At 50.5% G+C, this 12,169-nt stretch overlaps 1 protein-coding gene across 3 annotated transcripts; it reads left to right on the forward strand.

Moving 5' to 3' along the window:
- Positions 1–7,127: 7,127 nt before the first annotated feature.
- Positions 7,128–11,872, forward strand: KLF4 (KLF transcription factor 4). 3 transcript variants are annotated; one of them, XM_067743727.1, is made up of 5 exons: positions 7,128–7,658; positions 7,771–7,891; positions 8,542–9,532; positions 9,623–9,787; positions 10,782–10,919. In XM_067743727.1, the coding sequence occupies exons 1-5, from the start codon at positions 7,654–7,656 to the stop codon at positions 10,805–10,807; spliced, it is 1,308 nt and encodes a 435-aa protein (XP_067599828.1). In that variant the 5' UTR covers positions 7,128–7,653; the 3' UTR covers positions 10,808–10,919. The 3 variants fall into 3 exon arrangements, with proteins under 3 accessions (XP_067599828.1, XP_067599826.1, XP_067599827.1); XM_067743726.1 differs by having other exon boundaries at positions 7,141–7,658; positions 10,804–11,872; XM_067743725.1 differs by having other exon boundaries at positions 7,133–7,658; positions 8,542–9,787; positions 10,804–11,872.
- The last annotated feature ends 297 nt before the right edge of the window (positions 11,873–12,169 follow it).

Genomic DNA, 12,169 nt, shown 5'->3' on the forward strand with positions numbered 1-12,169 from the left:
CCAAGAGTGTTTACCAGTATATAACTCTCCAGTGGTGAATTTGACTTTGAAACTCCCCGCTGTCCAACCTAAATCTGGACTGGCTTATGAAGGGTCAAGGTCACTGGCTTTCTAGATCGGATACAGCCCAAAAAAGGCCTTTGCAAGTCATGGCACGAATCCAAGAAGTGTGATTCCCAAGTTAATTTATACCTGGCCCTACTTAAAACAGTGTCTTTGTGAGGTTTTAGGTGAGCTTGGTCCTTAGTTGTTGCATCTGCCGTGATGCTGGGATATCCGGTATAGGGGGGTGGGTAGAATTTTGGGGAAAAGCTTTTTGGTCTTCAAACCAAGATACTGCATCATCTCCCAGTGTTGGGTACAACAGAACCAATTTCAAACTTATCAAATGGGGATAACTATGTCAGGTTTCATTGCTAGAGTGCAGAAGCTAACACTGATGGTGCCTTTCACACCCAATGTCTCAGTGCTCACAACAACTTTGTGAGGCAGGTACACTCATAGCCCCATTCCACAGACAAGGAAAGTAGAGGGCAGCTAGATGACATGCCCAAGTTCATCCAACTAGTAAGAGGCAGCACAGGGCCTGGAATCCAAATTCTCGGGTGGCCATCCCAGCCATCTCCTCCTGCGTGTCTGCACTTTCATCCCAAGCTTTTCCTTCATCCCCCATAAGCCAATGAATTCTGTCTGCCAAGACCTCTCCTTCACTGAGTTGAAGCAAGAGGGGGCAAAGAATCAAACTCAGATGATGACACTCTAATCCACACTAACACAGACCAAAGATACTCTTGCCTTTAAAGAAACCCAAAAGAGTCTCTATTTTAATGGAAAACCGAGTTTGCTGAATGAAACACAGAACGTTGAAATTCAACAGTTCAGTGTTTCCCGTAAACACTTGACTCTGAAATCTTTGTTGGGTAAGTGCAGCAATCCGAAAAATTCATCAGTAACTGACAACATAGACTGAGGGAGTCTCTGCATAGATCACCTTGTTGAATCTCTATTATGATGCTGGAAATTCCTCTAAGATTAGGTAACTATTCTAGGGCTTTCTCTTTCAAGAAGCTTCTGATCGTCCCTTGATAGAAGAAAAGCCTGTGTCTACATTTGAGCTAGCAACTTTGAAAAATACATCAAGCACAATGTGATATATTTGAGGGCTGCCAGAAATTTATTCTGACCTTTTTTTTTAAACACGGACACTGGCCATCCTCCCAGCACTCTTCCCACCAGCCAGTATATTAAAATTGATTAACAAACACAATGTTTGTGAGAGAGTGAACCGCAGGATAATCAAATGCATTGTTATTATTTTTTAAAAAATCATTTCCTTGGCCAGGAGTACATAATGTCAAATTGGCAAAAATAACCTATCCTCTTGTCTGGCCCACAAACTGGAAAGAAAATTAAACACAGAATTGTTTGTTTCTTGTTTGCATTTCTCAGGGTGTGAAACACTCATTTTCAAACGCTCAGAATCCCTACACTTTCCATAGTGCAAAAATTTGACTTCCATTCTGATTTAAACCAGGGAACCATGTTTTCCTCAGAAGGGCGACATTGTACTGGTCTAAGAATATGAGGTGCAGAAACTTTATTTTCCTTCAGTTTTACTGAGATACAATTGCCATGCAGCCCATGGAGGCTTTTTAATTAAGGAGATAGAATCTTCCAGAGTATAATAATGTTTTGCTTCTCTTTTCAATGCTTATTTTCCCTGGGGAAATTCTTTACCAGGCCAGGAAAATTTGGTGAACCAAGTCAAGGAGAAAATTCCAGGAACAGGTTTCTCTGCTGATTTGCCTTCTTTGCCGATTCATTTACTTTAAAGGCTAGATTTCTTTTCAAAAGCGTAATATCAGGATTCTTCTTGGGGCCTTGAAAACAATCATAGTTGATAAAAGATGGTAAATGTTAGACCCTAGTAATTTGTTAAGATAAATATTACTACTATGTATCTTACTCTTAAAAGATATTACGCTGTACTTAGACATTTACAAATAAACAATCTAAAAAGAGATTTTGGTTTTTGTTTGTTTGTGTCCTCTTAACATCTCAGAACAAGCTGAGGACACTGAAAAGCCCGAATTTAACATATTGCTGTCAGAATAGTTCAGGTCTTTAAGATAATCCCATTAGGTGTAGAATTTCTTTTTAAATAGCTTAAAGAATGTATGGGACTCACATTTTTGGGCTAAGAATGTAGCTTAAGTGATCAAACCTAAAGGTTCATGAAAAAGATTTTAATTAAATTTCTGAGAATTGATTTTTTAACGTCTGCGATTCATTCTCTGCTCTGAAAACTTCAAAACCCAATGTTTGGGTTTTGAAAGGCAATGGATTTGGCTCCAGAAAAGAGTGGACACTTTCTCTGTCTGGTTTTGGTTTGGCTTTGGGTTATTTTTGTTTGTGTTTTGTAGTTTGTTTTATTACAATGCCTTGGCCTGGGCTGTTCCCTGGCTTTTTGTCCAACTGTTTTGAGAGAACAGAATTATGAAGGACTTTATTTTCTGTCTCCTTCATAGAATTTTTCAAAGAAGAGAAGTGGGTGGAAGAAGAGAAGGGACTGGAAAGCAGAGGACCAAGCCAGTGAACTCTCCACCAGAGACAGACGTTACTGACAAGATAAGGGCAGGGCTCAGGGCAGGGCTCCCAGATGAATCCTTTTACCCAGGCAGCTTTGCTGGCTCCCTTCATGCTACAATGTATACTCGCTGGGCATTTGTCCTAAAGACGCCCCAGTGGAACAGCAGCCACAAACAAGTCGGCAGATAATTGCAGTCCGCTGGGTAAGTAGCATAGAGCGAGTGGCCACATGGCTTTATTAGAGCTCAGAGGAAAGAGGAGGAATCTAGCAGGGACTACACAGACCAAGGGACTATTAAGACAGGCTCAGGAGTCTGAGGCCGTTGAGAGCCCGAGGGGAGAAAAGGCATTTCAGACGAGAAAACAGAGGAGGAAAATGCACATTGTGTATTCAGAGACTTGAGAGAGCATCCAGTTAAAGTTGAGGGAGGATGGGATCAGAGTCTGGAGATGATCCTGTTAGTCTGTCTAGAGCCAGAGTAGGAAGAGTTTGGTATACCAGCCTAAGGAGTTTGGTTTTGCTCCTTTAGGCAAAGGGGAGCTGATGGAGGGCAGCTGGGCAGAAATGGAACTGGTGGTGATCTGAACAAACTTGATTAGATCTGGCAGGGAAATTCCAGTGCGACTATGATTGTTTTTTATTTTTATTTTTATTTTTTGGCCACGCGGCATGTGGGTGGGATACCTTTGTTCCCTGACCAGGGATCCGACCCGAGCCCCCTGCAGTGGAAGCACGGAGTCTTAACCACTGGACCACCAGGGAAGTCCCTCCAGGGGGACTGTGGGGGAGGTGGAAGAAGAAGACAACAGTTGGGACGCTTACAGCAGTAATTAAAAGTGATAAATGAGGAGGGCTTGAACCAAGGCAGCCCAACTTGATCGTAGGAGAAGGATAACAAGAGATATTTAGGAATAGAAGTGGTTGAACTCTGCGGATGCCTGGATGCCCAGGTCAAAGAAAATGAGGCAGGAGTGGAGGGGAATCTAGGTTTCTAGCTTGGTAAGCTGGGGAAGGGTGATGAAATATGGTGGGGAAAATTATGGTACGCGTCTGAGTGGATTGAGGTTCTTGACCCAAAGGGGGATTAATGGGCACACAGCTGAGAGCTGAAAGGGAGGTCCTGCACTAAACACCTTACTTGGATAATCCCATTTATAGTCCTCATTATTTTAAGCAGTAGATACTATTAATATCCCCATTTTGTAGAAGAGAAAACAGGGAAAGTGAGGTCAAGGAGCTTGCCTAGCTAGAAAGCAGCAGAGCCAGAACACAAACCCAGGAAATCTAGTGTTACAGCCCACTTTCTTAACCTCTGCACAGGACTGAGGTGGAAAAGAGGCTGAGAGTTTACCAGGACATGGGAGTCACTCAGAGGCTGAGAAAAGCTTCGCCACCTTGAGAAAGTTGCAAGACCCTCTCCCAGTTATTTATCCGCAGGGATTTCATTTCAAAGCAGTGGTTACTTAAAAGTATCTCTTGCTTTCACCTTCTGAAAAAGCAGCTTTTCCCGAGTTCTGTGGCCTTTATGCACAGACACCAGGCCAGGGTGCTGCCAGGTACCCAGATCCAGTGTCCGATTCTGGCTGCGGAGTCCTTCCCTTGAAACACTATGTCGCCTCTTCAACCTATCACACCCCTCCATGGCTCCACATGAACCCCTTGGCACTAGATGGTTTCCATCACATCTTCTGCCAACTAATGCAATTTGTGCTGGGGGAAAAAAAATCTATTTTATAACTCCAAGGACATTATATAATCAACTTCCATACCACAAAACTTGTAGTATCAGTTTGCTGAAATAAAGTCACAAGTATTTAATTCTCCTTGAAAGGGTGTCTTCCATTATTATTTCAGAGTGCAGTTTAGTCATCAAATGTATACTCAGCCTCATGTTTATAAATTATACAGGGCAGGGATTTAACTCTTCTGGACCTACCTGTTCTGAGGAGGAGAGGGAGGGTCATAACCCTGATGTCACACCGGGCACCTGCCTTGAAAGGAGATGATTTGTGAACTTGGAGTTCCTTACCTCGTTTAGAAACGTGGAGCAAATCTACAGATTTCCCTTTATGATGCAATCAGGAATAACCAGAAAGTTGCCTGCCACAAAGAGGCACTGGCTTCCCTCCTCCAGAAAGCTGTTTGGAAACTACAAGTTGGTCTTTTTAATTGAGCTTCAGAATCTTCTCTTGATTATGACACAATAATAGTGGTTTTCCAATTCATCTGTGTAATATTGTTTTTTCATTGTGGTGGTTACTTCTGTTGAAGGGGAAGGGCTACTGCCTTAGATAAATGGGAGAAAAGCAGAAAACTCCTCATGCACTGGCTACCTAAATAGGAAATTCCAAGTCCTGACAAACATTTACATCATGAAGGTGATGGCTGCCAATCAAGGCTTATCCAAGTTCAATGCAGTTTAGGAACCTTGGCCTTGATGGTAAAGTGGATAACTTCTCCATGCAATCCTCAAGTCCTAGTATCCCAAGACATGTCTGCCATCACAATGAAAGGAACAGCGGAGGAGGTAGCAGGTATCTTTCTTTCTTGGTTCCTCCTTTTGAAAAGGGCAGTATTTTCAGAGTTAAAGTAACTGGCTGGCTCCTATGGGGTGGGGCTGAAACTCTCTAGTCCGCGGAGGAGGTTCGCTGGGGGGTTCCTGCCAAAGCATGCCCTTCCCCCAGCGGCAGGATCTCGCAGCCATTGGCCAAAGCCGGGCTGGAGGATGGAAGTCATCTTCAAGGGCTTCCAACTCTCCGGACTGAGCGGGATTCCTGGCCTTGGCATAAAGGGTCGAGTGGATTCATTCGGGGAGCGATGCATTCCAAGAATGCTTCTGTGGTTGGCAAGGAGTGGAAAAATCAAGGATAACAAATATTCTGAGGAAACCTAATAGGTACCAGGATCGCAGGACTCAAACAAACAAGGTGACGACTTAAAGTACGAGGTAACTGGATCTCGATGAGGGTGAGCGCACACTGCACAGGGCAGGGGCTTCGATCCTTTTCCCGGTCCACCTCCTACCTTTTCTCTCCTGGGCTGACACCCGGACGGGACCGGCCGCGTTTACTGACAAGGGGGCTCGGTGGAAAGGGCGGGCGGAGCCCTGTGCTCGCCTGAATCCAAACAAAACACCTCGCAAGCCTACGTTTAGAAAGCGATACCGAACACCACACTCACGTTTAAAAAAAAAAAAAAAAAAAAAACAGCGCTGTTCGCAGAGAAGATGAGGACGAAAACATTTCCCGGCTGGAAAATTACTGATCACAAACTAAGGGGGAGTGGGGGAGGGGAGGCAGTTAGAAGACTGAAATAACGACCGCCGTTTCCTCTTCTCTGCCCTGTGGGCAGGCACGGCTGCCGCGAGCTCCGTGTGCCCTTTTCGGGAATCGGGGTCCCAGCGCACCGTTCCACTTTCTGGCACGGGGACACTTTCCAGCTAAGTCCCTTTCGGTGGGTTTGACCGCTCAGAGCCTAAGCCAAGGGAGAGTTGCCGTTTGACCTTTACCTCGCCATTTCACCTCTCTCTGACTCAGTTTTCTCATCCATAAAATGGAAAGGAGAGTTGCGTGCCTTGCAAAGTGCTTTGAGATTCCAGCTTGAAAGGTGTCCCCACGCCTCACGCCCTTCTCCTCTCCCCCACCTCACAAAGTGACTCTTGAGCCCTTTCACTCCCTCGCTCGCTCCTTCAAATATCAAAACTGTAGCTCCATTTCCAATTCCGGCCTCTTTCCGCCCTTTCCAGGCGGGGAACACCCCTCCTCCGGCCTTCTCAGGCTCCCGGTCCCAGCCACGCAGCGCTGGGCACCCGCCTCTTCTCTGTTCCCCCACCCCCATCCGGCAGAAGAGCCCGCGAAGAACCGTGCAAGGCAAGGCCAAACGCCCGCACTGGAGCTCGGGCCCTAGAGCCGCGGTCCTGAGTGCGTATAAGAGGGACCCGGGCTAAAGGAGTCACGCGGATAATCGCGCTCTTCTCTAGAGCGCAGACAGCTCGACAAGCGCGTCCCCGGACTGGGGTGGGGGGCGCGTTACCGTCCCCCTTCGCCCCTACCGGCCTTCTCGACCGTGAACTTCGAACCCAAGGAGACGCCCATGGCGACACCGACCGTCCTGGTCTCGCGGCGACCGGACCCGCGCCCCGTACCCAGAGCCCCACGCCAGGCCCGCTGCCGCCACCGCCGCCGGCGTCAGCGCGGCTCCTGCCCGCCAGCTGCCGGGCTGGCGTCACAGACCGCTGGGCCCCGCCCGCGCCCCTCCCTCCTCCCCGCCCCCACGTGCGCCGAGTTTGTTTATTTAGCTGCCACGGCAACGCGCGGGGGGCTGCGGGAGGGAGGAGAGAAGAAAGGCAGGGGGCGGGGCCTGGCGGCGGGCCCCAGCACACAGCGGGTAGGAGGCGGGGGGGAGGGCGGGAGCCAAGAAGTTATAAGTAAGGAGCGCGCCGGCGGGCGCCGGCAGTTCCCCGGCCCGAGAGAACGAGCGCGGCTGCGGGCGCGCGGGGAGCAGAGGCGGTGGCGGGCGGCGGCGGCACCGGGAGCCGCCAAGTGCCCCTCCCCGCCCCTCCGGCCCCCCACCCAGCCACCCGCCCGCGGCCAGCGCCCATGGCCGCGAGCGCCCCGCGCAGCCCCCCGGACTCCGCGCCCCGCGCCGCCGCCCAGTCCGCAGATCCGCGCCACCGCGGCCAGTCTCACCTGGCGGCGCCGCCCGCCAGCCACTCCGGCCACAGCCCCAGCGCCCACGGCGATAGCCGCGGCGACCGCGACAGCGGTGGCGGACGCTGCTGAGTCGAAGAGAGCGCAACCCGGCCACCGGACCTACTTTTATTCGCCTTGCTGATTGTCTATCTTTATGAGTTTACAACTTTTCTAAGAACTTTTGTATACAAAGGAACTTTTTAAAAAGACATCTCCCTTTTATATTTAATCCAAAGAAGAAGGATCTCGGGCAGTTTGGGGTTTTTGGTTTTGGCTTCGTTTCTAAGTTCCTTTTTTTCCCTCTTCGTTGACTTTGGGGTTCGGGTACCCCACTGCTTCGGACTCCCGAGGATCTTCTGGGGCCCAACATTAATGAGGTAGGTGCGGCGCGGGGCGCAGGGAGGGGTGAGGGCCGGTGGGACACGCCAGAGTGGCAGTCGAGAGTGGCCCCTGACTCCTGCCCCTGTGTACTCCCCACCCGGCCCGCAGGCAGCCACCTGGCGAGTCTGACATGGCTGTCAGCGACGCACTGCTCCCGTCCTTCTCCACGTTCGCGTCCGGCCCGGCGGGAAGGGAGAAGACACTGCGTCCAGCAGGTGCCCCGAATAACGTGAGTGTTGCTCCGGGCCTTTGGGATCCTCCGGTGGACTTCTGTGGCTGGGGTGGGGACGGGCGGAGCCCTGGGGTCACCGAGAACCACCGGACGACGGGGAGGAGTGGCCACCGCACGGGCTCCGCAGCCTTCCCGGGATGGCTTCCGCGCCCTTGTCTCAGCTGTACATGCGTGTGGTCCGGACGCTGTGGAGCCGCCGGGGATGCACACCGGGTCCGCACATATCCCGGAGCGTGCAAGCGGCAGGGCGGGAGGTGTCTGTGTACCCAGACGCTGGCTGGGCCAGAGTGAGCTTGGCGCGTAGGCGTCCCCTTGGCGAGGGCGCACCGAGAGAGCCTCGGTGTCCCAATTCCGGGGCGGCGGGAGCGTCCCCAGGATCTGGCGGGGGAGGGACCCAGGCTGGCGAGCCGCGGCGCTGGCTAACACGCAATCGGGCAGACACAACATAACATCCTCCATATCGACGCACCGCCTCTTCTCGGACCCGGGTGTGGGCCATGACTGCAGCGCTGGCACCCGTAGTCCCCGGGCGCTTCCTGCCTGCCCGGTCCCCGTGTCTAGGCGGTGTAGGCGCGGCGGGCCCACCACTACATTGGATGGCAGTTAGGGACAGCACTGACGGTCTCTCTCGCGTCCTGTTCCCGCAGCGCTGGCGGGAGGAGCTCTCCCACATGAAGCGACTTCCCCCGGTGCTTCCCGGCCGCCCCTACGACCTGGCGGCGGCGACCGTGGCCACCGACCTGGAGAGTGGCGGAGTCGGCGCGGCTTGCGGCAGCAGCAACCCGGCTCTCTTACCCCGGAGGGAGACGGAGGAGTTCAATGATCTCCTGGACCTGGACTTTATCCTCTCCAACTCGCTGTCCCATCAGGAGTCAGTGGCCGCCACCGTGTCCTCGTCGGCATCAGCCTCATCCTCGTCCTCCCCGTCGAGCAGCGGTCCTGCCAGTGCGCCCTCCACCTGCAGTTTCAGCTATCCAATCCGGGCCGGGGGCGACCCGGGCGTGGCGCCGGGCAGCACGGGCGGCGGCCTCCTCTACGGCCGGGAGTCTGCACCCCCTCCGACAGCGCCCTTCAACCTGGCGGACATCAACGACGTGAGCCCCTCCGGCGGCTTCGTGGCCGAGCTCCTGCGGCCCGAATTGGACCCAGTGTACATTCCACCACAGCAGCCGCAGCCGCCAGGTGGCGGGCTGATGGGCAAGTTTGTGTTGAAGGCGTCGCTGAGTGCCCCTGGCAGCGAGTACGGCAGCCCGTCGGTCATCAGTGTTAGCAAAGGCAGCCCGGACGGCAGCCACCCGGTGGTGGTGGCGCCCTACAGCGGCGGGCCGCCGCGCATGTGCCCCAAGATCAAGCAAGAGGCTGTCTCTTCGTGTACCGTCGGTCGGTCCCTAGATGCCCACTTAGGCACTGGACCCCCTCTCAGCAATGGCCACCGGCCTCCTGCGCACGACTTTCCCTTGGGGCGGCAGCTCCCCAGCAGGACTACCCCGACCCTGGGTGCCGAGGAACTGCTGAGCAGCAGGGACTGTCATCCTGCCCTGCCGCTACCACCGGGCTTCCATCCCCACCCGGGGCCCAACTACCCTCCCTTCCTGCCCGACCAGCTGCAGCCGCAGGTCCCACCGCTCCATTACCAAGGTCAGTCCCAGGGATTCATAGTTGGGGCTGGGGAGCCCCGCCCCGGCGGGGCACACGGGATGACGCTGACCCCACCTTCTTCACCCCTAGAGCTCATGCCACCCGGTTCCTGCATGCCGGAGGAGCCCAAGCCAAAGAGGGGGAGAAGGTCGTGGCCCCGGAAAAGGACGGCCACTCATACATGTGATTACGCAGGCTGCGGCAAAACTTACACGAAGAGTTCTCATCTCAAGGCACACCTGCGAACCCACACAGGTAGGAGGCCAGAAGCCGCGGAAAGGAGGGGGGCTGGTGTCCAGCCTCACCGGCTGACTACGGACACTCCTCGGGGCCTCCCTTGGGATGTGGGGCGCAGTCTATCTCCTCCATCTCCTGGATCACAGGAGAGAAAGCAAACCGGCGCCTACTATTGCTCAGGAGCCTTTTGCTGGGCGGATGGTATCAGTGCATGAAAATGCAGTTTTGTTAGGCCTTTGAAAGGCAGGGAGATTCCAGGCTGCATGTGGGCCTCTTCTAGCTTGAGCAAACCATTGCCCTTGTAATCAAGAAATTATACTTGGCAAAAAAAAAAGAAAGAAAAAAGAAAAAGAAAAGAAATTATACTTTGCAGCGCAAAAGCATGGTATTTTCTTAAATCAGTTTTTTGTTTTCTAGGCTATTTTTATTGCTTTTTTTCCTTTCCCAGTCTCACCCCTCCCCCTTTCTAGTCTTAACAATTAGGTTTTATTTAAATCCCAAGGACTTAATGGTTAGGCTTGCGGAGATTCTGGTTTAAGATTGTCACCGCAGAGAATTTGTTTGTGGATGTAAGTAGGTATATAAGGTCACTAAGGCACAGCAGTCATGAATAATGTTGGTACAGGAAAAGTAGCCTCCTGTCACTTTCTAGAACCAGTTCTAGTGGGATAGGATATTACTGATTTGGACCAGGAAGAGGCACTAGCAGCCATAGTTTCTAAATTCACTTCCTCCACAGCGATATCTTAGCTCAAAAGAATGAAAACGTTAGTCCAACAGAAGTATAGGTTTAAGTGGTCTTTGTTCTCTGTGATAAGCTATCTAACTTCCCCTAAAAAAAAAAAAAAAAAAAAGAGCAAAAAATTCCTATATTCCTGCTTTACGATCTAAAATTTAATCTGGCCTTAAGAGGTATAAAGACCCTGGATCCTTTCGGAATGGGGTGCTTGGGGAGTTGGTTGAATGCCTGGCCTCTATGGCCAGTTCTTAATTCTTTCACAATCGCTTCCAGTGGCTTTATTTTCCTTTTCCAGGTGAGAAACCTTACCACTGTGACTGGGACGGCTGTGGGTGGAAGTTCGCCCGCTCAGATGAACTCACCAGGCACTACCGCAAACACACCGGGCACCGCCCCTTCCAGTGCCAGAAGTGTGACCGGGCATTTTCGAGGTCGGACCACCTCGCCTTACACATGAAGAGGCACTTTTAAATCCCCAAACAGTGGATATGACCCACACTGCCAGACAAGCATTCAGTATTTTTTACCTTTCACACTGTCTTCCCGGTGAGGGGAAGAACCCAGCTGGAAAGCACTACAATCATGGTCAAGTTCCCAACAAGTCAACTTGTGAATGGATAATCAGGAGACATGAGGCAACCAAATGACAAAGAACAGATGGGGTCTGTGACTGGATCTTCTATCATTCCAATTCTAAATCCAACTTGAATATATATTCCTGGACTTACAAAACGCCAAGGGGGTGACTGGAAGTTGTGGATATCAGGGTATAAATTAGATCCGTGAGTTGGGGGGGAGGGGAAGACCAGAATCCCTTGAATTGTTTCGATGCAATATAAGCATAAAGATCACCTTGTATTCTCTTTGCCTTCTAAAAGCCATTATTACGATCTTAGAAGAAGAGGAAGAAATTCAGGTACAGAAAATGTGTTTTAATAGCCTAAACGATGGTGCTTGGTGAGTCTTGGTTCTAAAGGTACCAAATGAGGCCAAAGTTCTCAAACTGCTGCATACTTTGACAAGGAAAATCTATTTTTGTCTTCCGATCTACATTTATGACCTAAGTCAGGTAAATACACCTGGTTTACTTTAACCTTTTTATGCAGACAGTCTGTTATGCACTGTGGTTTCAGATGTGCAATAATTTGTACAATGGTTTATTCCCAAGTATGCCTTAAGCAGAACAAATGTTTTTTTCTATATAGTTCCTTGCCTTAATAAATATGTAATATAAATTTAAGCAAACTTCTATTTTGTATATTTGTAAACTACAAAGTAAAAAAATGAACATTTTGTGGAGTTTGTATTTTGCATACTCAAGGTGAGAATTAAGTTTTAAATAAACCTATAATATTTTATCTGAACACTGTTTTTGGTTTTTGTTTTTCCCCTTGAAAAGCACATAACAGAAATTGCAGTTTAAACCCACTGGGTAGGCATGTGAAAAGCACACCAAAAAGCCAACTTTATCTCGACAGATTAAAAGAAGACTTTTTAAAGACTAAACCTTACCTGGTTCAGGTTCCTCTTTCAAATGTACTTTAAAAAGTGCATGAAAGCAGTTTCCCTACCTATGAACTTCCAGGTAGAAAGGGCTCAATAATTCTTCAGTTTGCTCAGTTTAATATAAGAGTAGTTATACCCGTTCACATTTTAAAAGC

The sequence above is a fragment of the Pseudorca crassidens genome, chromosome 7 (genome assembly GCF_039906515.1).
Source record: "Pseudorca crassidens isolate mPseCra1 chromosome 7, mPseCra1.hap1, whole genome shotgun sequence".
Taxonomy (NCBI): domain Eukaryota; kingdom Metazoa; phylum Chordata; class Mammalia; order Artiodactyla; family Delphinidae; genus Pseudorca; species Pseudorca crassidens.

Bases quoted from the DNA above. Each gene is read 5' to 3' on its own strand.
- KLF4 (XM_067743725.1), top strand. The intron at 7,892-8,541 runs GTGAGTGTTGCT...CTGTTCCCGCAG, and splicing joins CAGCAGGTGCCCCGAATAAC to CGCTGGCGGGAGGAGCTCTC. The intron at 9,788-10,803 runs GTAGGAGGCCAG...TTCCTTTTCCAG, and splicing joins ACACCTGCGAACCCACACAG to GTGAGAAACCTTACCACTGT.